The 27665-nt window shown below is 48.8% G+C and overlaps 1 protein-coding gene across 1 annotated transcript in view; it reads left to right on the forward strand.

Annotated features, from left to right (window-relative positions):
* Positions 1–1709: 1709 nt before the first annotated feature.
* The window catches only part of LOC148454388 (uncharacterized), a gene marked incomplete at its 3' end in the record, with an annotated part of 187325 nt that continues 161369 nt past the window's right edge, over positions 1710–27665 (forward strand). The window contains exon 1 of the mRNA XM_088460942.1: positions 1710–2087. Coding sequence (XP_088317068.1) covers positions 1949–2087 — 139 coding nt within the window. The remainder of the gene's footprint in view (positions 2088–27665) is intronic.

Consider the following 27665-nt stretch of genomic DNA (forward strand, 5'->3'; position numbering starts at 1 on the left):
TCCCGATTGTAGTGATGCCGGGTGCCGCGAGCGGACAGCCGCGGGGGGGGGGAGGGTTAGGTTTAGGGCTCCCGGGGGGGTCTTAGGGTTGGGCACCCCCCCGGAAGGGTTAGCGTTAGGCTAGGGGGAGGGAGGGTTAGGGTTAGGCACCCCCGGGGGGGACTTAGGGTTGGGCACCCCCCCGGGGGACTTAGGTGTAGGCAGCGGGGAAGAGGGTGGTCAGGGTTAGGCACTTAGAGGGGGGATTAGGGTTAGCCACTTGGCAGGGAAGTTAGGGTTAGGCACCCCTAAGGAGGGTTAGGTTAGGTTAGTAGATACTCACCTATCCACAATCGGGATTTCCAGCGCTGACGGGCCTCCGCTGCTCGGAACTCTGCTCATGTCGGGCTGCTGCTGAGGGGAATGCGGCCGGTGGTATTTCATACCGATTCCCTACAGACGCCATGATTAGAGAAAGCTCAGAAGGAGACACTGCGCCAGTCATAGGACGTCGTAAGTGTTGATGGTGGAGTGTTTGTGTCCGCCAGTGGATTTGCGCTGACCACAGACATTGAAAGTGGGCGTCTCGGGGCTGACACTGTCCTACGCTCACAGCATTAGCATATTACCGCTGTTGTATCAGGCGCTTTGTCTGCGCTGACGTGCCACCACTTCACTTCCGCTTCCAGAAGCCCAAGGGACCGGGGATCTGATTCACTACGGATTGTAACTGCAACAACGTGCGCAGATCGGTCGATGGTGCGTACTGCGCATGCGTATGCCACCAGTGCACGCACGTGAGTTAGCATTGCGATCACCTACGCAGATACAAAGCCATCGCAGATCAAGGGAAGGGACATCAGCGTTTTAGAGTGGTGACGGGGGAGTGGAAGGAGAAACCCAGGCGCGCCTGTCTGAACGCCGTTACATGGGCGTGCATTAATTAGTCACTGCGACAGCATACGCAGCCTGTGTACTCACTGCGTGCGACAAGGTTAGTGATTTATGCGTAAGGTCAGACTTGCTGTAATTCTGCGTGAGGAGCCGATGTTACTCGATGTTACCGATGTATACGCAGGACTGAGATAGCGGTAGTGGGCGTCTCTATGCTGGCTGTGCAACGCTTTGCAATTGCATTCATTTGCATATTTTCGCTGCAGACCTGCGTGCGTAATCGCCGCGATCACAAGAGTGATCCGAAGTGAATCAGGCCCCATAAGCGCATGGTGCACCCCAGTTGGCATGGGAACAGATATGTTACGAATTATTGGTGTAAACCAAAGCACAAACAATGTTGCCGTCTGACCGTACATGAGGCCCAGTGTTACAGTTCTCTCTCTGGTGATTCTCCTAAGTCAGCAACTGAGGAAATGCAGGAAGGCAGGCAGGGCACACAATCATCTCATGGACATGGCATGATGGGGGTTGTAGTACAGCAGTGACCATCAGTGTATAGTATGATGGGACAATAGTGGGGTATCCCTGCTCTGCCCCCCACTCATTACCACTGCAACACCTAGATCTGCTTATATCAATGTTCTGTGTCACCTCCCCGGATAAATGACCCTCCCCAGCCATGCCTCAGACATAACACCCCCTCACCCACACACAGGTGCTGCCCCCACCCCACCTGCACAGCATCAGCTGGGAGAGGGGGGCTGAGCCCCCCAGTGGGCGTGTCCTGTGCAGGGAGTGAGTGGGCTGCTTAGTGTCTGGGAGCTGCTGCAGAGACTGTGCACTGACTGGGCTGCAGCTCTGTCCTTCCTGGGGGTGAGGAGTCTGGAGCCCCCTCCCCAGTAACTTTATTTTAGCAGCATTTACACCTCTATGAGCCCCCATTATAACTATACAGCTGCTGCATCCATCTGCTTGGGGGAGAGTTAGGTACCCAGTGCCTGATAGGCTGGTAGGGAAGGGGCACTGCCATAGACCTCAGCTCTGGTTCCTGCACAAAGCTGAATGCGTGGAAATGGGGACTGCGGGGAAGGAGAGAGCTGCCATACGGGGGCCCGGCCAGCTGGGGGCGCTGCTCATCGCTGTACTGCTGGGCAATGCTGCTGCCGGGGCCACGGAAGACACCTGGGAGGCAGGTTCTGGCCAGATGGCAGGTAAGGACTATTCATGGGCTCTGATCCCCTCAGCTGTGCGATAGCATTATATTATACTGTATACTAGTATATGGTTATAATGTAGTGTTACAGTATATTATATGGCTACTGTATATTATATGGTTACTGTAAATTATATGGTTACTGTATATTATATGGTTATATTGTATTGTTACTGTATATTATATGGCTACCGTATATTATATGGTTATATTGTATTGTTACTATATATATATATATATATATATATATATATATATATATATATATATATAGTTACTCTATAGTATATGGTTATATTGTATGGTTACTGTATATTATATGGCTACTATATATAATATGGTTACAGTATATTATATGGTAATGTATGGTTACTGTATATTATATGGTTACTGTATATTATATGGTTATATTGTATGGTTACTGTATATTATATGGTAATGTATGGTTACTGTATATTTGGTTACTGTATAGTATATGGTTATATTGTATGGTTACAGTATATTATATACAGTAGTTACTGTATAGTATATGGTTATACTGTATGGTTACTGTATATTTTATGGCTACTGTATATAATATGTTACAGTATATTATATGGTAATCTATGGTTACTGTATATTATATGGTTACTGTATAGTATATGGTTATATTGTATGATTACTGTATATTATATGGTTACTGTATAGTATATGGTTATATTGTATGGTTACTGTATAGTATATGGTTATACTGTATGGTTACTGTATATTTTATGGCTACTGTATATAATATGTTACAGTATATTATATGGTAATCTATGGTTACTGTATATTATATGGTTACTGTATAGTATATGGTTATATTGTATGGTTACTGTATAGTATATGGTTACTGTATATTTTATGTCTGAGGGCTCAGAGCTCACAATGTAACTTCTACAGGATGTAACAGGTAATGTGTAATAGTTGCAATGCACTAAGATTCCCTTTAGCTCATAACCCTCTATATTTTATGTAATGCACTTTTCTTGTTAATAGAATCTATGTAATGCACTTTGTTGTGTGAATAGAATCTATGTAATGCACTTTGTTGTGTGAATAGAATCTATGTAATGCACTTTGTTGTGGGAATAGAATCTATGTAATGCACTTTGTTGTGGGAATAGAATCTATGTAATGCACTTTGTTGTGTGAATAGAATCTATGTAATGCACTTTGTTGTGGGAATAGAATCTATGTAATGCACTTTGTTGTGGGAATAGAATCTATGTAATGCACTTTGTTGTGTGATTAGGTTCTATGTAATGCACTTTGTTGTGGGAATAGAATCTATGTAATGCACTTTGTTGTGTGATTAGGTTCTATGTAATGCACATTGTTGTGTGATTAGGTTCTATGTAATGCACTTTGTTGTGTGATTAGGTTCTATGTAATGCACTTTGTTGTGGGAATATAATCTATGTAATGCACTTTGTTGTGTGATTAGGTTCTATGTAATGCACATTGTTGTGTGATTAGGTTCTATGTAATGCACTTTGTTGTGTGATTAGGTTCTATGTAATGCACATTGTTGTGTGATTAGGTTCTATGTAATGCACTTTGTTGTGTGACTAGGTTCTATGTAATGTACTTTGGCCCTCATTCAGACCCACTCGCGAGCGGCTGTCCGCTCGCAAGTGGGTCGATGGTCCACACTGCGAATGCGCACGACGGAGGGAGCTCCGTCGTGCGCATGCGCGAGACCCTACGAGTGAAGGACTTACCTTCGCTCGGAGTGTCTCATCAAAGGGGGCGTGCTGTCGATGTTGACTGACAGCACGCCCCCTTTGGTGGGCGTGCCGTGGGCGTGCCTGCCAGACGGAGGCGTTCCCAAGGGAACGCCTACCGTCTGAAGCTGGCCCCACTGACATCACTAGTGATGTCAGTGGGAGTGATTTTGGCTCTGATAGAGCCAAAATCACTCCTGGCCTTGCGGTTGAAAAACTCAACCGCAGGCTTCTGCTCGCAGTTTCGATGGTCGCGATGGTCAAGACCATCGCGACCATCATCCTGCACGCTCGTATATGCTGTGGGTGGTGACTTTCCTTCGCTCGTCGCGTCTGGCGCATGCGCACGACGGAGCTCCCTCCGTCGTGCGCATGCTCAGTGCATAACATCGACCCACTTGCGAGCGGACAGCCGCTCGCGAGTGGGTCTGAATCAGGCCCTTTGTTTTGTGATTAGGTTCTATGTAATGCACTTTGGACCTCATTCAGAGTCGGTCCTTGTGGCCGCACGGTCGTACGCCACCGATGTTCGCTATACTGCGCATGCGTAAAATTCGCATTGCGTGTGTGCAAACTAGCTGCTACGATCAGAAATTTCTCTCTCCTTGAACACAGCCAGGTCGGTAGTTTGAGTGACAGATGGAGGCGTTTGTGGGTGGTAACAGGGGAAGGTGCTTGAAAACGAGGGAGTGGAGATCCGAACGCAGGCGTGCCTCATTATGCGAACGGCGTTTTATGGGAGTGCATATGGTTTATGGGAGTGCATAATTAACAAAGTAGCGTCATGGCACATGTGACATGGGAGGTTTTTACACGGACATGATCGTAGAGCTTAAGAGAGGGTATGGTCAACTTTAAGCTCTACGACCAGTGCCGATGGTTCCCGATGGTCTCGATTAATACTTATATGCCCGGAGATGACGTGCAATGCGTACGAGAAGGGGGCGTATTTTTTTGTCTTTCGACCGCTTCCTCCCCTTGGTCGGCCAACTACCGATCCGAACTTAGGGACGCAACTTGCCAGGGAATCATTTGAATATCCGGCCCCTTTTCCCGTACAACCGAGCGGCCGCTTCGACCGACTCTGAATGAGGTCCCTTGTTCTGTGATTATGTTGTGCTTGGTGATCACATAACCCACCACCAAAAAGCTCCTATTTCGCTCACTATAGAGGCGGTTTGATGTTCCAATAAGAAAGCAATATTTCAGGTAGTGCTGGGACTAGTAGTTCCAGGAGGTGTCACAGGTGTCCTATCTCTGATTGTTCTCAGTATATAACTTGCATTATCTGACTCATCCAGTGGATATAACATTTATAATTGTCCTATGATTTGGCTGCGAGAATTACAGAACTGTCATTGTGCGTCCCTAAGCCGGTCACCATTCCTCGCAGCCGGTACCGGGCATCACTTAGGTGCATACAGAGAAAAGTCTTCGGGGTCAATATTTTATCTAGTATTTGTTTTTTTTCCGCCATATTTTCCACCTGTTCTATAATATTGTAGAATCGCCGGCCTGCCCCTGAAGCAAGTGGCGATATTGTGACATCACAGACGTGGGAGACATTTACGCTCCATGCGCAGACTTGTTGCAGCTTTAAGCAAAATAAAATAAAACCTGGTAATGGCGGTGTGAGGCGTATAAAGCGCTCAGTTATGGCGGCCGCACGACGATGGGACTGCGCCTCATTTAACACCTGTACTGCAATTTTCTTTCTAATGCGAGTAACATGGTGAGTGGGTACATGGTTATTGGAATCCATGGTTTCCATTTGCAATCTCATTTCCATGCATCATAGCGCCATTCAGAACTGACGCCAGTGGGTCAGAGCCCTAAGAGAATTGAGGGGATGTGGCCTGTGCAGAACCTGGAAACCGCGCCAAAAACTAGGACGTAGTGAGACACCGCAGAGAAGGACAAAACGCAGAGAGAGAGAGAAAGAGAGAGCGCTGTAAGAGACAGCTGCAATATATAGGACTGCCGTACAGGACTGATCTAATATACAAATATATGCAGACCCCACACTACATCTTGTCATGGTCACAGACCTTGTGCAGTGAGAGATGGGGACAGAAATGACGGATGGAAATCAGACGCAGAGAGAAAGTACCAACCAATCAGCTCCTAACTGTCATTTTTCAAACACAGCCGGTAACCTAACAGGAGCTGATGGGTTGGTTCTCTGGGGTCTATGTACTAAGCCTTGGAGAGAGATAAAGTGGATGGAGATAAAGTACCAACCAATCAGCTCCTAACTGTCACTTTTAAAACACAGCATGTAAATTGACAGTTAGGAGCTGATTGGTTGGTACTTTATCTCTCTCCAAGGCTTAGTACATAGACCCCTTTATCTCTCTCCAGGGCTTTGTATATCTCTCCCTCTGACGAGGAGAGTGAGGACATTATCTGGCATTCCTACCACATATGTGATGCTGGTCACCTGCTCCACAACTGAAACCTGTCATCTGGGTGCAATACCTCCTCACCACCAGCAGGGGGCATCTTGAGTCTGTCAGGTAGATTATTTGCCACCATTACAGCCTGGGCACTGGTGAGCAATGAGACAAAATGCCAATAAAAGCGAATCTGCCTTTCTCTTTTAATTAATTACAACGTTTTTGCCGGATGTAGACAGTGCAACATTGATACCTGTTTAATGACAATAATATAACTTGTGGCCAGCACGTCTACCCAGGAAAACTTAGGGAAGGGCGCCTCCATCTACCGTGATTAGCGGATCGGGGTCAGTGGGATTAAGGGACCCCTTTGAAATGCGAATACCTTTTGTTATTGTTACTTTACCTCTATAAACGGAACCATAGCCCTATCCCTGGCATGGAGCCACTGTATGTGCATTTCGTTTCCTCATTAATGGATTCTAAGTGAACGCGGGCCAGGCGATGACCTCACTCTGGCTGCTGCCAAACAACCGTGAAGCCGCACTGAGGCTCGTGCGCATTTTTGCATAGCATAGAGAACACGTCCTCCATCGGTTTTGTTCGGCTGTTTTTTAGATATGACCTTTTTGTTTCGTTACGCTGACTGTCCAGCGCTGGCAGAAATTGTCCCACTTCGTCCTATTCTTGGTTTGCACTTTTTGAAATTCTGTAGGGATGATTTGAGCCTTACGTTAGGCTCCGAGCGAGACCGTACATTGCCAGGTTCTGTAGCAAACCTTAGGTAGGCGTCTGTAGACACTGCGGTAATCTCCCTGTGCCCCGTCTGAACGTGCCCATCTGGTGTGAGAGGCAAGTGTGCCTGCGCTAGGGATGGCAATTGCAAGGGCGCAGTCATTCCCGTCATGCCGCCATCAGCAACTGCGTATAGAGGGCCAGCAACCATCGCTTGTTAGCATTCGATGGTACGCATGTGCACCGTGGACAGATGTGCACGCTTTTTCGAGAATGCTAACTGTCGCCGCCATGCTCACGGTCCCAATTGCCCACACCATCGGAGACGTACTTACACCATCGGAGACGTACTTACACCATCGGAGACATACTTACACCATCAGATACGTACTTACACCATCGGAGACATACTTACACCATCAGATACGTACTTACACCATCGGAGACATACTTGCACCATCGGGTTTGTGTATATCTCTCAATCAGGCCCTAGGGTAAGATCTTCAACACTGTCAGAGGAACTCTCCGTTCTGCGGATAGAGTACTTACCTTTCTGTGAGGTGGGTGGTGGCGTAACAAATTGCGCCATCACACTAATTATCCCGCCCACCTGATGATTTACTGCGGCTATGGTTGTAAATGATCGCACTATGGGACTGATTCACTGCTGCGAATGCAATAGCGATTACGCGTGCAGTTCATTAGCGATATTATGCTAAAGCACTGCGATCGCTATGCCGTTGCTGCACTACATAGGGACGCCCACTTTACCGTACACACATCCGTAATGTTTAGCACGACTGAGAAACCATCGGTGACATCTTTACCATCGCAGCCTCACACACGCATGCACAAGCTCTGACCTTACTCGGAAATTACTAACCTCATCACACGTGGTAAGTGCTCAGGCTGCGAACGGCATCGCAGTGGATAATTTATGCACGCCCCTGCAACAGCGTTCAAACGCACTGGAACGCCTGCATTACGCCGACCACCCCCCCGTCACAACCCACGAACGGCACTTCCTGTCAATCACTCTGCGATAGGTCTGTGTAGCCACTGCCATCGCAGTCCCGATCACATGGGCCGGTTTGTGCACTGCAATGTGCATGCACAGTACGCAACAATCTGCCGATTGCGTGCGTAATCAGGCCCTGTGACTTGTATTGGCGCGTTAGTCACACGCACTAGATTGTATGCTCTCTTTACCCTATTTGTCTTCACATCCACGTTTATTTGATCTCGTTTGTGATTCGCGTATCCTCTGTTTACCTCGCTGTCCGGAGGTGAGGGGCACTGCGGTGCCAGCGACAACTGTAATGGTAGGTGGGAGAGAAGACCCCGTGGCCAGGTGTTTGCAGGGTTTCACAAACACGGCCGTAAAACATTGAGCCATGAATCCTGGTCTTGTTACAGCCCGAGAAACCTTCCTGCCCGAAGCTCCAGCACCCAACCTGCTGACTCAATCTGGCAAATCGGCGCCTGGTTGTGAGAGTGTTGCCAGGAAAGCCGGCCGCCGCGTCTCATAACGCAGGACTCCTGATGCACTCCAGGGATCCCCTGGGCCTATCAGCGTACATGTCATTTGTTTAGATTTGATTGCAAACCAAAACAGTTCATGCTTACCCAAGCGAGCGGCGCTGGGCGCCGGCCCAAGACCAGTCAGACTGCTGCTAAAAATATATGTCTAGAGCAGAACGTAATTAACCCCTTAAAATAACAGCTGTCTGTTATATAAAATAACTGCATGTGGTGTCATACTGACCAATCAGGCGATCTCCCCAGACGCCGATCATTTAAAGGGTTTTCATTTCAACCATCACATTTCTTTAACCTTCTGGCCTGTTTCCGCTCTCCTGCCACCATCACTGAATGTATAGTCATTTAGGCAGATCATGGTTGGGGCTGACGGTGTCCCTGTTTTCCGTTTTGGGAGGTACCCTGCCCCTATTGATGCTGGCAGGCGGTACCGAGGCTTGCCATCTATCTTGTGGACAATAGTTTTCTGCCCCTTCCTTGTCTCTGCATTATTAATAAGCTTAGGGCCTGATTCAGACCTGCTCGCTACCAAGCAGACGATGTTTGCTAATGTGCGCATTCGTGTAGTTCGCAGTGCGCGTGCACAAACCAGTACGAATGATCGGAATGTGCTCGCTCGCGCTGCAAAGACAGCCCAGTGGAATGAGTGACAGGAGAGGCAGTTTGTGGGTGGTAACAGGGGCAGGGCAGTAGTAACAGGGAAGTGGAGTTACGGATGTAGGCGTGCCTCAGCGTCTTAACGCCGTTTCAGAGGTGTGCATAATTAACAGGCAGCGTCATAGTACACGTCACCTGGTTGAATTTTTCACTGAACTGCTCGCAGTGCTTGCGGTAGGGTACAGTCAACCACAAGCGCTGCGGTCAGATCCGATGGATCCCGATGAACCGATGGTTGTATATACTTCCTGGAGATGACGTGCGCTAGTGGGCGGCAAAAGACAGGCTGGTGGGCGTCTGGAAACACAAAGTGTTCGCTCGCCAAGACATAGTGGGCGTGCTTATGCCTTGCCGTGCTAGCGCCTGCCTTGACGTCACTTAGATGAATTTACATACGCTAGGAGCGAGCAGCCGCATCTAGCGAGCGGGTCTGAATGACCCCCTAAGTCCCATTATTACAGGCCTGTCCGCAGCCCTAGATATAAGGCCAGGACAAGACCCACGCTGGGTTATGGGGAGATTGATTCAATATGAAACATGTTTGTTTGCAGGACTCCTGCCAATATGCGCCTCCACTTAGCACAATTACACGTGTTAGGATACGGTTTATTTTTTAATGTTCTGTCCATTGGATCATTTATTCAGAGCATGTGTTGTTATTTCGCTCATTGCTTGTCGGGTTTCCAGAGAAGTCGGATAAAGTGGCCACTTACACACGTTCATCATTGTAGAAAATAATTCTCTGTTTGCATTAACCTATTTATCTTTGAACTTCAGGAATATACACAGCCTCCGTCCGCAGCAATACACGTCGGGGGCTATTTACTAATAATGCATTCATTTGCACTAAACTACGAACTCTAATCAAAAAGTATTTTTTATATATTTTTCATTCAACAAGGATGCGGATGGGGGGGGTGAGGACCAAACCGAAGCCGCAATGTCCGTTTCTACGGCTTCTGATTGTTCCCCACGCTCACACCCCACCATGGCGTGACATGGCCACCTGCATTTCATCCAGGGCTGAGCGGTGTCCTTGACAAAACATCTGCGCGTAGCGGCCTCTCGGGGGAGGAGCTAACTACCTGCAGGAGTTAGTGCAGATTTAAAGCAAATCTCTGATTGGTTCCTGAGGTTGAATGGAAAATGCACTGTCTGAAAATAACCGCAGGTGTACGTTATTACTGGCGACGGATGCCCAGGCCCTTGTGTGCTCTACTACATCCATTGCGCCAAGCCAGGTGCCCAGTGGACAAGTGGCATCATTGGCAGCTACTACAAGCGTAATTAGCTTACTAGGTACCAGTGCAGAGACGCCACCGCGAGAATTGAGGCCACGCCCTGATCTACCATAGCACTATATAGATTGTGCTGCGCATTTGATGCTATGTGGGGTATCCTGGGGTGTAGGGGGTATAAAAGTGGATGAACAGCTGCATGGAGATAACTCCCAATATCCCTGAATAGATGTTTGTATAGAGGTAAATGTGCTACCAGCGTATAGGATAATATACGTAATTATACTTCCTGGGAGGCAAATAACTGATCATTCACAGTGTGTGACACATTAATGTATGACAGGTGTATGACAGGTGTGTGACACATTACTGTATGACAGGTGTATGACAGGTGTGTGACACATTACTGTATGACAGGTGTATGACAGGTGTGTGACACATTACTGTATGACAGGTGTGTGACACATTAATGTATGACAGGTGTATGACAGGTGTGTGACACATTACTGTATGACAGGTGTGTGACACATTAATGTATGACAGGTGTGTGACACATTAATGTATGACAGGTGTATGACAGGTGTGTGACACATTACTGTATGACAGGTGTGTGACACATTAATGTATGACAGGTGTATGACAGGTGTGTGACACATAACTGTATGACAGGTGTGTGACACATTAATGTATGACAGGTGTATGACAGGTGTGTGACACATTACTGTATGACAGGTGTGTGACACATTAATGTATGACAGGTGTATGACAGGTGTGTGACACATTAATGTATGACAGGTGTATGACAGGTGTGTGACACATTAGTGTATGACAGGTGTGTGACATATTAATGTATGACAGGTGTATGACACATTACTGTATGACACTTTACTGTATGACAGGTGTATGACACAGTAATGTATGACAGGTGTATGACACAGTAATGTATGACAGGTGTGTGACACATTAGTGTATGACAGGTGTGTAACACATTACTGTATAACAGGTGTGTGACACATTACTGTATGACAGGTGTGTGACATATTAATGTATGACAAGTGTATGACACATTACTGTATGACACTTTACTGTATGACAGGTGTATGACACAGTAATGTATGACAGGTGTATGACACAGTAATGTATGATAGGTGTATGACACATTAGTGTATGACAGGTGTATGACACATTACTGTATAACAGGTGTGTGACACATTACTGTATGACAGGTGTATGACACATTACTGTATGACAGGTGTATGACAGATTACTGTATGACAGGTGTGTGACACATTGCTGTATGACAGGTGTATGACACATTACTGTATGACAGGTGTATGACACATGACTGTATGACAGGTGTGTGACACATTACTGTATGACAGGTGTATGACAGGTGTGTGACACATTACTGTATGACAGGTGTATGACAGGTGTGTGACACATTACTGTATGACAGGTGTGTGACACATTAATGTATGACAGGTGTATGACAGGTGTGTGACACATTACTGTATGACAGGTGTGTGACACATTAATGTATGACAGGTGTATGACAGGTGTGTGACACATTAATGTATGACAGGTGTATGACAGGTGTGTGACACATTACTGTATGACAGGTGTGTGACACATTAATGTATGACAGGTGTATGACAGGTGTGTGACACATAACTGTATGACAGGTGTGTGACACATTAATGTATGACAGGTGTATGACAGGTGTGTGACACATTACTGTATGACAGGTGTGTGACACATTAATGTATGACAGGTGTATGACAGGTGTGTGACACATTAATGTATGACAGGTGTATGACAGGTGTGTGACACATTAGTGTATGACAGGTGTGTGACATATTAATGTATGACAGGTGTATGACACATTACTGTATGACACTTTACTGTATGACAGGTGTATGACACAGTAATGTATGACAGGTGTATGACACAGTAATGTATGACAGGTGTGTGACACATTAGTGTATGACAGGTGTGTAACACATTACTGTATAACAGGTGTGTGACACATTACTGTATGACAGGTGTGTGACATATTAATGTATGACAAGTGTATGACACATTACTGTATGACACTTTACTGTATGACAGGTGTATGACACAGTAATGTATGACAGGTGTATGACACAGTAATGTATGATAGGTGTATGACACATTAGTGTATGACAGGTGTATGACACATTACTGTATAACAGGTGTGTGACACATTACTGTATGACAGGTGTATGACACATTACTGTTTGACAGGTGTATGACAGATTACTGTATGACAGGTGTGTGACACATTGCTGTATGACAGGTGTATGACACATTACTGTATGACAGGTGTATGACACATGACTGTATGACAGGTGTGTGACACATTACTGTATGACAGGTGTGTGACCCATTACTGTATGACAGGTGTGTGACCCATTACTGTATGACAGGTGTATAACACATTACTGTATGACACATTACTGTATGACAGGTGTATGACACATTACTGTATGACAGGTGTATGACACATTACTGTATGACACATTACTGTATGACAGGTGTATGACACATTACTGTATGACAGGTGTATGACACATTACTGTATGACACATTACTGTATGACAGGTGTATGACACATTACTGTATGACACATGACTGTATGACAGGTGTGTGACGCATTACTGTATGACAGGTGTATGACACATTACTGTATGACAGGTGTGTGACCCATTACTGTATGACAGGTGTATGACACATGACTGTATGACAGGTGTGTGACGCATTACTGTATGACAGGTGTATGACACATGACTGTATGACAGGTGTGTGACGCATTACTGTATGACAGGTGTATGACACATTACTGTATGACAGGTGTGTGACCCATTACTGTATGACAGGTGTATGACACATTACTGTATGACAGGTGTATGACAGGTGTATGACACATTACTGTATGACACATTACTGTATGACAGGTGTATGACACATTACTGTATGACACATTACTGTATGACAGGTGTGTGACCCATTACTGTATGACAGGTGTATGACACATTACTGTATGACAGGTGTGTGACACATTAGTGTATGACAGGTGTATGACACATTACTGTATGACAGGTGTATGACACATTACTGTATGACAGGTGTGTGACACATTAGTGTATGACAGGTGTATGACACATTACTGCATGACAGGTGTATGACAGGTGTATGACAGGTGTATGACACATTACTGTATGACAGGTGTATGACACATTACTGTATGACACATTACTGTATGACAGGTGTATGACACATTACTGTATGACACATGACTGTATGACAGGTGTGTGACACATTACTGTATGACAGGTGTATGACACATTACTGTATGACAGGTGTGTGACCCATTACTGTATGACAGGTGTGTGACACATTACTGTATGACAGGTGTATGACACATTACTGTATGACAGGTGTATGACACATTACTGTATGACACATGACTGTATGACAGGTGTGTGACACATTACTGTATGACAGGTGTGTGACGCATTACTGTATGACAGGTGTGTGACGCATTACTGTATGACAGGTGTGTGACGCATTACTGTATGACAGGTGTATGACACATTACTGTATGACAGGTGTGTGACCCATTACTGTATGACAGGTGTATGACAGGTGTATGACACATTACTGTATGACAGGTGTATGACAGGTGTATGACACATTACTGTATGACAGGTGTATGACACATTACTGTATGACAGGTATGTGACACATTAGTGTATGACAGGTGTATGACACATTACTGTATGACAGGTGTATGACACATTACTGTATGACAGGTGTGTGACACATTACTGTATGACAGGTGTATGACACAGTGTATGACAGGTGTATGACAGGTGTGTGACACATTAGTGTATGACACAGTGTATGACAGGTGTATGACAGGTGTGTGACACATTAGTGTATGACAGGTGTGTGACACATTAGTGTATGACAGGTGTATGACACATTACTGTATGACAGGTGTATGACACATTAATGTATGACAGGTGTATGGCACATTAGTGTATGACAGGTGTATGACACATTACTGAGTGACAGGTGTATGACACATTACTGTATGACAGGTGTATGACAGGTGTATGACACATTACTGTATGACAGGTGTATGACACAGTAATGTATGACACGTGTATGACTCTGTAATGTATGACAGGTGTATGACACATTACTGTATGACAAAGGGGAGCCGAGCGGTGATGATTTTAGTGACACAAGTCCATGTAAAAACGTCAGAGCGCTGTCTTGGCTTACGCTGCCTAAACCGTTACAGATATATCACAGCGATGGACTTTATTTTATACCACGAAGAGACTGATACATATTATCCGGTTTCCCCAGAAACATTGCTGTACGCCCTGATTACTGATACATAATGTCAGCTTTTCCCTCTTATTACTGATCCTATTTCATTTATGTGAGAAACGATTCTTTCATTTCCAACGAGTCCAATTTCCGGTAAGAGTCGGCTTTGGCGTGACCATAAATAAAACGCAGAGACAGACACGTAACGTGGCCGGAGGCGACCTATGTAGAGACTGATTTTCTCATGGACAACGTTACGTGGCCCTTTTGCGCGTCACATGAAAACAAAATCTTTTCGTGTTGATGTCAGGAAGAAAAACGACTAATGTCATCTACAAGGGAATCTTATAAGACTTCCGTTAAGAACGACTATTGACATAAATTGAAAATTGCTCCCGTGCAAAGCCGGGACGGGTCACTAGCATATGAGTAAATGATGAATAAGCATTTATGTAGTAATGTTACTGTAAACTAAGGGCCTGATTCAGAGCCACTCGTAAGCGATGTTTGCCCAACTGCGCATGCGTACGGATCGTTATACGCATGCGCGAACCAGTCGGTGCGGCCGAAATTCGTTTGTTCGCTAAACAGCGAATGCCTACTATTTTGAGTGACAGGAGGAGGCGTATGTGGGTGGTAACGGGGGAAGGTGCTTGAAAACGGGGAGTGGAGATCCGATCGCAGGCGTGCTTAAAGGTCCAAATGGGCGTTTTAAGGGTGTGCATAATTAATACAGCAGCGTCATCGGCCACGTCACTGGGTTATTTTCTAGCCAGAACTGCTCGCAAGATTGTGGTAGCAAAAACCAACCACAAGAATAGCGAGCAGTTCATACCCTGGTCGATGTACTCGATTAATCTAATAAGTAGCGGACATGACGTAGGATGCGAGCGGCCAGGGGGCGTAGTTTTAAAAAAAACGACCGCAAGTTTTGTTCGCTCGTTCAGACCTAGAGGCGTGAACAGACCGCAAACAGCGAACGGTTCATTTGAGTAGCCACCCCTATTTTCTGGACGAGCGAGCGCAAATAGCGACCGGCTCTGCATCAGGCCCTAAGTATAAAAGTAATAAATAATATTGGGGCCTATTCATCATCGGAGGCTGTATGGCCTCCGATGATTGAGTAATCATCTCGCTGCGTGGGATACTTAAGTATCCAACTCGCAGTGGGGGAAACGTGACACCGGAACAATTCATCATGCTTTGGTGCGGGGACAGCTGTCCCCTCCGTTAGTATCGCAGCTACAGAAGTAGCTGCGTTACTTACCTCCTCCCCACCGACGTGGCTACGCATGTGCACAGCCGCTTGGGAGGTAGTGAGGAGGCGGCGGAGGGATCCGCTTAAAAGGGGCGGGGCAACGAGAACAAGTGTCGTCTGAAGATGGCGCTTGTTCTCAGAAGCAAACTCCGAAAACTGAATATCAGGGGCTCCTTTTCGGACCCCTGATGATGAATGGCCCAGTAACTAAAATATGCAGAAACTAGCGTTTCCGCATGGTTACAGGGCCATTTATCGTATGATGAATAGGCTCCATTAATTTTGAACATTTTGTTATAGCTAGTGTGCAGTCGCATTGTGCTGGATGTCGCGCTGCGTCCGACGGGCCCTAGAGAACAGAGCAGAACTGTTGGCGCCACATTTTGCTGTGGGGCGCAGTCATGTAACATTCATTGCAGTGAGTATGGGCGCCTGAGCTCTGAGAGAATGTCCTGGGCCAATGGGGGCACAGACTGTACGAAATTCTAAGTAGCCTGTAAGCGTGGCCCATTGCGCAGTACAACTTCCTCTTGTTCTGAATGCAGAAGTGGCCTGATGACAAAATAAATGTAAACCCCGTCATGTCTACATTAATGAGCGACTTAATAATTATACGGCACGTTAGTGGGTTATTGCCGTCCTGCTCTGGAATTCTCCTGACAAACTCAATATTCCCACTTTCCTCCGCGTATGTACAACCCCCTGCCAAATCCGCCTTCTTGTTTTTTCCCCTCTTGAAATCAGCGTTAGACACATAATAAAGATAAATAAATGTCACTCTTAATAACGCCGCGTCACGGTAATCTGCCTCCCCCGCCTACATCAACATGTGCGACAGGAAATGAGTTTATGAGGCAACAGGAAAAATGAGAAGTTAGTTGACGTGGTTCAGTAACGGGGCGCATCAGGTGGCGGTAATCCTCGTCAGCGCCAGGCGAACATTTCACATTTAGAATTAATGGGATATATTTAAGGCAATTACCAAGTGCCCAAATGTTGTGCAGGAGCCAAGTGGAACAGAACTAATGGATTCGTGTTGACCTAAGGCCCACGGTGTATATTGACTTTCAGTGCGATATATTAAACTGCAATTTACCACTATGTAATATTTATATTGGTCCAAACGGGAACATGAGAGGGGGAGGGGGTACTAAGAGCCGACAGACCACCATATATTCTATTTTGTTAAATATGATAAGTTACAACAACTACCTCTATCAGGGGGGTAATGTATAATATAGCATATATAGCTTATATATCCTACTACAAATACTATTTCCAATAGAGATAAAAATGAATAAAACTCCATCGGATATTCCATCCTGACAACTGTAAGTGTCTCTGCAAATCTTCCTACAACATCACAAAACCTGGCATTTAACTACAGCAGCCAATCAGATGCTGGCTTTTATTCTCTAATGAGTGCTAGATAGATAGAAGCTAACTGCTGATTGGTTCCTGTGGGACAGTATAGCATAGTATACAGTTATATTGGTAAATGAAGGCGTTTGCATTAGAGCTCCGATATACCAAATACTAAACATTCTATAATCACACATTCATCGTACTGTTAAATTATTCATTCTAATAAGTAAAATGATCTCTGTGGTCTTATTAGAAGTCATTATTATTAATCATATAACAAATTACCACCATATGTCAGAATGGTGATATCTATGATGTCATAATTACAGCGATCTGATCCTACCATAACTCCACGTTATGTGGTGCTGAGGACACGCCCCCTATATAACCAAGCCACGCCCCATCTGGTCATTTCCTGCGTTTCGGTATGTCGTACTTCATGGTTTACATGGCTGATATGGCAAGCAGCTTTCCAGCAGATATAGGGCCGTATTTAATTAGGTGCGAAAAGCTTGTTTCTGCGGAAAAGTATCGCCGGTGAGGTAATTTCGCCAGGCAAAAAGTTATCCCCCTATTCAATTCCACAGACCTTTTGACGGCGAGGAAAGTCGTTGCATTGGAATAGGCGAAAAAGATTCTCCTATGAAAGGTGTTGGAAAAAAGTGCAGAAATGTGGTTTTGGGGTGCAAACTTGCGGGAACCACCCTGCACCCTTGGGACAGCCCCCCAAAGGTAAACTGTAAAAAAAAGATTAAAAAATACTTAAGGACACCCCAAAAATGACTTTGAAAAGGGGGCAAAAAAGTACAACGTTGGGGGACAAACTTAAAAACTAGCGTAATAGACTCCAGGGGGGTCCCCAAGTATGCCCCAGGTGTTTTTAAGTTTGCAGGTAATTGCGGCAGTTGTTTTTTTTCCTTTTTTTAAAACTTCACTTTAGCAACTTTAAAATATGCTGACCCCCATTTTCATGTACCCCAAATTTGCTGCTAAATGCTATTCTTCACCACTTATGCAAAGACGCTCAATAGCAGCTATTGAGATAATTTAAGTACCCCAAATACCTTCAGCAGGGCTTTTCGTGGGTATCTATAGTGATCCCCAATGTCAGTTCATCTTTTGGGGGGTGTCAGGCTGATTTCCCCAAATCAGACGGCACTTTTCGCCAGTTCTGAATTCGCCGGGTCCCGTCTTCGTCGATTTCTAATTGAATACGGGGATAAGCGGGGACGAGTGCGATACTTTTCCGCATGGAAAACCAGCGATGTCGTCGAAAATGTCTGGCATGCGAAAAGTACAGGACTTTTCACACCTAATTGAATATGCCCCATAGAGTTTGTTTTAGGGCTTAACAGGCAAATATAAGGAAATGACCAATCACTTTATTGCTGTTCTATTGCACTATTACAGAGGTTCTCAAACTCGGTCTTCAGGACCCCACACAGCTCACATTTCCCAGGTCACCCAGCAGGTGCACAGGTGTACTCATTACTCACTGACACATTTCCCAGGTCACCCAGCAGGTGCACAGGTGTAATCATTACTCACTGACACATTTCCCAGGTCACCCAGCAGGTGCACAGGTGTACTCATTACTCACTGACACATTTCCCAGGTCACCCAGCAGGTGCACAGGTGTACTCATTACTCACTGATACATTTCCCAGGTCACCCAGCAGGAGCACAGGTGTACTCATTACTCACTGATACATTTCCCAGGTCACCCAGCAGGTGCACAGGTGTACTCATTACTCACTGATACATTTCCCAGGTCACCCAGCAGGTGCACAGGTGTACTCATTACTCACTGATACATTTCCCAGGTCACCCAGCAGGTGCACAGGTGTACTCATTACTCACTGATACATTTCCCAGGTCACCTAGCAGGTGCAATCATTACTCACTGACACATTTCCCAGGTCACCCAGCAGGTGCACAGGTGTACTCATTACTCACTGACACATTTCCCAGGTCACCCAGCAGGTGCACAGGTGTACTCATTACTCACTGATACATTTCCCAGGTCACCTAGCAGGTGCAATCATTACTCACTGACACATTTCCCAGGTCACCCAGCAGGTGCACAGGTGTACTCATTACTCACTGACACATTTCCCAGGTCACCCAGCAGGTGCACAGGTGTAATCATTACTCACGGACACATTTCCCAGGTCACCCAGCAGGTGCACAGGTGTACTCATTACTCACTGACACATTTCCCAGGTCACCCAGCAGGTGCACAGGTGTACTCATTACTCACTGACACATTTCCCAGGTCACCCAGCAGGTGCACAGGTGTACTCATTACTCACTGATACATTTCCCAGGTCACCCAGCAGGAGCACAGGTGTACTCATTACTCACTGATACATTTCCCAGGTCACCCAGCAGGTGCACAGGTGTACTCATTACTCACTGATACATTTCCCAGGTCACCCAGCAGGTGCACAGGTGTACTCATTACTCACTGATACATTTCCCAGGTCACCTAGCAGGTGCAATCATTACTCACCGACACATTTCCCAGGTCACCCAGCAGGTGCACAGGTGTACTCATTACTCACTGATACATTTCCCAGGTCACCCAGCAGGTGCACAGGTGTACTCATTACTCACTGATACATTTCCCAGGTCACCTAGCAGGTGCAATCATTACTCACCGACACATTTCCCAGGTCACCCAGCAGGAGCACAGGTGTACTCATTACTCACTGATACATTTCCCAGGTCACCCAGCAGGTGCACAGGTGTACTCATTACTCACTGATACATTTCCCAGGTCACCCAGCAGGTGCACAGGTGTACTCATTACTCACTGATACATTTCCCAGGTCACCCAGCAGGTGCACAGGTGTACTCATTACTCACTGATACATTTCCCAGGTCACCTAGCAGGTGCAATCATTACTCACTGACACATTTCCCAGGTCACCCAGCAGGTGCACAGGTGTACTCATTACTCACTGACACATTTCCCAGGTCACCCAGCAGGTGCACAGGTGTACTCATTACTCACTGATACATTTCCCAGGTCACCTAGCAGGTGCAATCATTACTCACTGACACATTTCCCAGGTCACCCAGCAGGTGCACAGGTGTACTCATTACTCACTGACACATTTCCCAGGTCACCCAGCAGGTGCACAGGTGTAATCATTACTCACGGACACATTTCCCAGGTCACCCAGCAGGTGCACAGGTGTACTCATTACTCACTGACACATTTCCCAGGTCACCCAGCAGGTGCACAGGTGTACTCATTACTCACTGACACATTTCCCAGGTCACCCAGCAGGTGCACAGGTGTACTCATTACTCACTGATACATTTCCCAGGTCACCCAGCAGGAGCACAGGTGTACTCATTACTCACTGATACATTTCCCAGGTCACCCAGCAGGTGCACAGGTGTACTCATTACTCACTGATACATTTCCCAGGTCACCCAGCAGGTGCACAGGTGTACTCATTACTCACTGATACATTTCCCAGGTCACCTAGCAGGTGCAATCATTACTCACCGACACATTTCCCAGGTCACCCAGCAGGTGCACAGGTGTACTCATTACTCACTGACACATTTCCCAGGTCACCCAGCAGGTGCACAGGTGTACTCATTACTCACTGATACATTTCCCAGGTCACCTAGCAGGTGCAATCATTACTCACTGACACATTTCCCAGGTCACCCAGCAGGTGCACAGGTGTACTCATTACTCACTGACACATTTCCCAGGTCACCCAGCAGGTGCACAGGTGTACTCATTACTCACTGACACATTTCCCAGGTCACCCAGCAGGTGCACAGGTGTACTCATTACTCACTGACACATTTCCCAGGTCACCCAGCAGGAGCACAGGTGTACTCATTACTCACTGACACATTTCCTAGGTCACACAGCAGGTGCACAGGTGTACTCATTACTCACTGACACATTTCCCAGGTCACCCAGCAGGAGCACAGGAGTAATCATTACTCACTGACACATTTCCCAGGTCACCCAGCAGGAGCACAGGTGTACTAATTACTCACTGACACATTTCCCAGGTCACCCAGCAGGAGCACAGGTGTACTCATTACTCACTGACACATTTCCCAGGTCACCCAGCAGGAGCACAGGTGTACTCATTACTCACTGACACATTTCTCAGGTCACCCAGCAGGAGCACAGGTGTACTCATTACTCACTGACACATTTCCCAGGTCACCCAGCAGGAGCACAGGTGTACTCATTACTCACTGACACATTTCCCAGGTCACCCAGCAGGAGCACAGATGTATTCATTACTCACTGACACATTTCCCAGGTCACCCAGCAGGAGCACAGGTGTACTCATTACTCACTGACACATTTTAAAAGAGACATAGGTGGAGCTAATTATTTCACTTGTGATTCTGTGAGGAGACCTGGAAAACATGCACTGTTTGTGGTCCTGAGGACAGAGTTTGAGAACCTGAGCACTATTAGAACCCAGCCTATGGAATGCATATAATGCACGGCTGTGCTACAGATGATATGCGCGCCATCTTGCTGTGCGTCTACATGACAAATATTGCCGCCAATCGGCGTGAATGCATCCTGCTGTAGTGCTAAACGTACTGGCATATAATGGGTGCAAGGTGCGATGGGCACATAGGTTTATGGGCCCCCCCCCCACAATACACACACATCTGCTATATTATAAATCCAGAGGGAACTGCGCACCCCCCCCGCCCCCCCCCCTTGAGACCTGAAGACAGCTTGTACAGTTTGAGTCATGTAGCCTGTGCCTTAGAGGGGCGAGAGGTGTCAGGGCTGCCTTAGAGGGGCGAGAGGTGTCAGGGCTGCCTTAGTGGGGCGAGAGGTGTCAGGGCTGCCTTAATGGGGTGAGAGGTGTCAGGGCTGCCTTAGAGGGGCTAGAGGTGTTAGGGCTGCCTTAGAGGGGTGAGAGGTGTCAGTGCTGCCGTAGTGGGGCGAGAGGTGTCAGGGCTGCCTTAGAGGGGCGAGAGGTGTCAGGGCTGCCTTAGTGGGGCGAGAGGTATCAGGGCTGCCTTAGTGGGGCGAGAGGTGTCAGGGCTGCCTTAGTGGGGCGAGAGGTGTCAGGGCTGCCTTAGTGGGGCGAGAGGTATCAGGGCTGCATTAGTGGGGCGAGAGGTGTCAGGGCTGCCTTAGAGGGGTGAGAGGTGTCAGGGCTGCCTTAGTGGGGCGAGAGGTATCAGGGCTGCCTTAGTGGGGCGAGAGGTGTCAGGGCTGCCTTAGTGGGGCGAGAGGTGTCAGGGCTGCATTAGTGGAGTGAGAGGTGTCAGGGCTGCCTTAGAGGGGCGAGAGGTGTCAGGGCTGCATTAATGGGGTGAGAGGTGTCAGGGCTGCCTTAGAGGGGCGAGAGGTGTCAGTGCTGCCTTAGTGGGGCGAGAGGTGTCAGGGCTGCATTAGTGGGGTGAGAGGTGTCAGGGCTGCCTTAGAGGGACGAGAGGTGTCAGGGCTGCCTTAGTGGGGCGAGAGGTGTCAGGGCTGCCTTAGTGGGGTGAGAGGTGTCAGGGCTGCATTAGTGGCGCGAGAGGTGTCAGGGCTGCCTTAGAGGGGCGAGAGGTGTCAGGGCTGCATTAGTGGGGCGAGAGGTGTCAGGGCTGCCTTAGAGGGGCGAGAGGTGTCAGGGCTGCATTAGTGGGGCGAGAGGTGTCAGGACTGCATTAGTGGGGTGAGAGGTGTCAGGGCTGCCTTAGAGGGGCGAGAGGTGTCAGGGCTGCCTTAGTGGGGCGAGAGGTGTCAGGGCTGCCTTAGTGGGGCGAGAGGTGTCAGGGCTGCATTAGTGGGCGAGAGGTGTCAGGGCTGCCTTAGTGGGGCGAGAGGTGTCAGGGCTGCATTAGTGGGCGAGAGGTGTCAGGGCTGCCTTAGTGGGGCGAGAGGTGTCAGGGCTGCCTTAGAGGGGCGAGAGGTGTCAGGGCTGCATTAGTGGGGCGAGAGGTGTCAGGGCTGCATTAGTGGGGCGAGAGGTGTCAGGGCTGCCTTAGTGGGGCGAGAGGTGTCAGGGCTGCATTAGTGGGCGAGAGGTGTCAGGGCTGCCTTAGTGGGGTGAGAGGTGTCAGGGCTGCCTTAGTGGGGCGAGAGGTGTCAGGGCTGCCTTAGTGGGGCGAGAGGTGTCAGGGCTGCCTTAGTGGGGCGAGAGGTGTCAGGGCTGCCTTAGTGGGGCGAGAGGTGTCAGGGCTGCCTTAGTGGGGTGAGAGGTGTCAGGGCTGCCTTAGTGGGGTGAGAGGTGTCAGGGCTGCATTAGAGGGGCGAGAGGTGTCAGGGCTGCCTTAGTGGGGTGAGAGGTGTCAGGGCTGCCTTAGAGGGGCGAGAGGTGTCAGGGCTGCATTAGTGGGGTGAGAGGTGTCAGGGCTGCCTTAGTGGGGCGAGCGGTGTCAGGGCTGCATTAGTGGGGTGAGAGGTGTCTGGGCTGCATTAGTGGGGTGAGAGGTGTCAGGGCTGCCTTAGTGGGGCAAGAGGTGTCAGTGCTGCATTAGTGGGGTGAGAGGTGTCAGGGCTGCCTTAGAGGGGCGAGAGGTGTCAGTGCTGCATTAGTGGGCGAATGGTGTCAGGGCTGCCTTAGTGGGGTGAGAGGTGTCAGGGCTGCATTAGAGGGGCGAGAGGTGTCAGGACTGCCTTAGTGGGGTGAGAGGTGTCAGGGCTGCATTAGTGGGGTGAGAGGTGTCAGGGCTGCCTTAGAGGGGCGAGAGGTGTCAGCGCTGCATTAGTGGGGCGAGAGGTGTCAGGGCTGCCTTAGAGGGGCGAGAGGTGTCAGGGCTGCATTAGTGGGGCGAGAGGTGTCAGGGCTGCCTTAGAGGGGCGAGAGGTGTCAGGGCTGCATTAGTGGGGCGAGAGGTGTCAGGACTGCATTAGTGGGGCGAGAGGTGTCAGGGCTGCCTTAGTGGGGTGAGAGGTGTCAGGGCTGCCTTAGTGGGGTGAGAGGTGTCAGGGCTGCCTTAGTGGGGTGAGAGGTGTCAGGGCTGCATTAGTGGGGTGAGAGGTGTCAGGGCTGCCTTAGTGGGGTGAGAGGTGTCAGGGCTGCATTAGTGGGGCGAGAGGTGTCAGGGCTGCATTAGTGGGCTGAGAGGTGTCAGGGCTGCCTTAGAGGGGCGAGAGGTGTCAGGGCTGCCTTAGTGGGGCGAGAGGTGTCAGGGCTGCATTAGTGGGGCGAGAGGTGTCAGGGCTGCCTTAGTGGGGCGAGAGGTGTCAGGGCTGCATTAGTGGGCGAGAGGTGTCAGGGCTGCCTTAGTGGGGCGAGAGGTGTCAGGGCTGCCTTAGAGGGGCGAGAGGTGTCAGGGCTGCATTAGTGGGGCGAGAGGTGTCAGGGCTGCATTAGTGGGGCGAGAGGTGTCAGGGCTGCCTTAGAGGGGCGAGAGGTGTCAGGGCTGCCTTAGTGGGGCGAGAGGTGTCAGGGCTGCATTAGTGGGGCGAGAGGTGTCAGGGCTGCCTTAGTGGGGCGAGAGGTGTCAGGGCTGCATTAGTGGGCGAGAGGTGTCAGGGCTGCCTTAGTGGGGCGAGAGGTGTCAGGGCTGCCTTAGAGGGGCGAGAGGTGTCAGGGCTGCATTAGTGGGGCGAGAGGTGTCAGGGCTGCATTAGTGGGGCGAGAGGTGTCAGGGCTGCCTTAGTGGGGCGAGAGGTGTCAGGGCTGCATTAGTGGGCGAGAGGTGTCAGGGCTGCATTAGTGGGGTGAGAGGTGTCAGGGCTGCCTTAGTGGGGCGAGAGGTGTCAGGGCTGCCTTAGTGGGGCGAGAGGTGTCAGTGCTGCCTTAGTGGGGCGAGAGGTGTCAGGGCTGCCTTAGTGGGGCGAGAGGTGTCAGGGCTGCCTTAGTGGGGTGAGAGGTGTCAGGGCTGCCTTAGTGGGGTGAGAGGTGTCAGGGCTGCATTAGAAGGGCGAGAGGTGTCAGGGCTGCCTTAGTGGGGTGAGAGGTGTCAGGGCTGCCTTAGAGGGGCGAGAGGTGTCAGGGCTGCATTAGTGGGGTGAGAGGTGTCAGGGCTGCCTTAGTGGGGCGAGCGGTGTCAGGGCTGCATTAGTGGGGTGAGAGGTGTCTGGGCTGCATTAGTGGGGTGAGAGGTGTCAGGGCTGCCTTAGTGGGGCAAGAGGTGTCAGTGCTGCATTAGTGGGGTGAGAGGTGTCAGGGCTGCCTTAGAGGGGCGAGAGGTGTCAGCGCTGCATTAGTGGGCGAATGGTGTCAGGGCTGCCTTAGTGGGGTGAGAGGTGTCAGGGCTGCATTAGAGGGGCGAGAGGTGTCAGGACTGCCTTAGTGGGGTGAGAGGTGTCAGGGCTGCATTAGTGGGGTGAGAGGTGTCAGGGCTGCCTTAGAGGGGCGAGAGGTGTCAGCGCTGCATTAGTGGGGTGAGAGGTGTCAGGGCTGCCTTAGAGGGGCGAGAGGTGTCAGGGCTGCCTTAGAGGGGCGAGAGGTGTCAGCGCTGCATTAGTGGGGCGAGATGTGTCAGGGCTGCATTAGTGGGGCGAGAGGTGTCAGGGCTGCCTTAGAGGGGCGAGAGGTGTCAGCGCTGCATTAGTGGGCGAGAGGTGTCAGGGCTGCATTAGTGGGGCGAGAGGTGTCAGGGCTGCATTAGTGCGGTGAGAGGTGTCAGGGCTGCCTTAGAGGGGCGAGAGGTGTCAGGGCCCGCGCCCCTCCAGTGTTAGAGGACAGGGGAGAGACACAGCCATCCATAAACACGGAATCCCCCTCCCACATTACTGAGGACTTGTGCGGCGCTGGAGAAGGAGATTGGAGGGGGCTGTTATGGAAAAGGCTGTGTTATGACAGCTGAGGGGGAAAACGTCCAGGAACGCAGCAAACGTACTTTATCTCCTAATATATGGCTGTAATAAATCTGCAGGAAGGGGCGGATGTCAGATGAGCTAACCCCCGACGTGTGCGGTGCTTATGGCGTCACCTCCCTGTGGTTGTGCTGGTAACCGGGCGCTGAGAGGAATGGAATAGCGTGTCATCTAAAAGGACGGGGGTCCTATAAATCTGCCATAAGAGGGGACAGGCTTGGCAATATTAAACATTAAAAAAATATATATATACATTTACCCAATGTGTTCTGATGGACATAAGATGGGAGGGGAACTATCACCGCAGCGTCGCTCGCTATCCCGGTTTGTTAAGTTCAGTATGTCAGGAGTCAGGACCTATGGTATTTGTATACAGGCCACTGATGGGATGTTCATTCTCAGCTCTGCACATCCACAGATCCATGAATCCTGGGGCTCTTGATGAGAGGCGCGTGATTTAGGGGCACGTGATGAGAGGCACTTGATGAGGGGCGAGTGATGAGAGGCACTTGATGAGGGGCGAGTGATGAGAGGCACTTGATGAGGGGCGAGTGATGAGAGGCACTTGATGAGGGGCGAGTGATGAGAGGCACTTGATGAGGGGCGAGTGATGAGAGGCACTTGATGATGGGCGAGTGATGAGAGGCACTTGATGAGGGGTGAGTGATAAGAGGCACGTGATGAGGGGCGCGTGATAAGAGACACATTTATGTAAAATAAAGTTAATACACGAAGCCTGCGCAGGAATCTACAGGACATATCCCCGTTGCAGCTGGCGTGGTCAGAGAGCGGAGGTTCTGTATGGTCTGCAGTGACCATGCTGACATTCATAGGGTGGGGTGCATCCCGCCACACATAGCATGTATGCCGGTGCTAATTACGCCAATATCCATGAAGAAAATGGCAAAGGATAGCTCCCTCGGTAAGACTAAGACCCAGGCTCACACCTCGGGGGGTGCTGGGAGGTATCCGATTGGAGAAGATGGCGTTACCCACCATTCCAGGGCTTGGTGCATATGAGAAATGTGGTCAAACCATTATTTTCGGGGGTTGACTGCATCCCGCCCATAACGTCACAATAATGGCAGCAAGCGGGCAGCTTTACTATTCCGTCCTTGCTATTATGCTAATGCAGCAGGAGGTTTATGATAACCCCAGTATGACACCCCCTGTATGACGCCCCCTGTATGACGCCCCCTGTATGACACCTCCTGTATGACACCCCCTGTATGACGCCCCCTGTATGACGCCCCCTGTATGACATCTCCTGTATGACATCCCCTGTATGAAGCCCTCTGTATGATGCCCCCTGTATGACTCCCCCTGTATGACACCCCCTGTATGACATCCCCTGTATGAAGCCCTCTGTATGATGCCCCCTGTATGACTCCCCCTGTATGACACCCCCTGTATGACGCCCCCTGTATGACGCCCCCTGTATGACTCCTCCTGTATGACATCCCTGTATGACGGCCCCTGTATGACACCTCCTGTATGACACCCGCTGT

This window comes from Taudactylus pleione, unplaced genomic scaffold, assembly GCF_031769625.1.
Source record: "Taudactylus pleione unplaced genomic scaffold, aTauple2 ptg000996l, whole genome shotgun sequence".
NCBI classification, from domain to species: domain Eukaryota; kingdom Metazoa; phylum Chordata; class Amphibia; order Anura; family Myobatrachidae; genus Taudactylus; species Taudactylus pleione.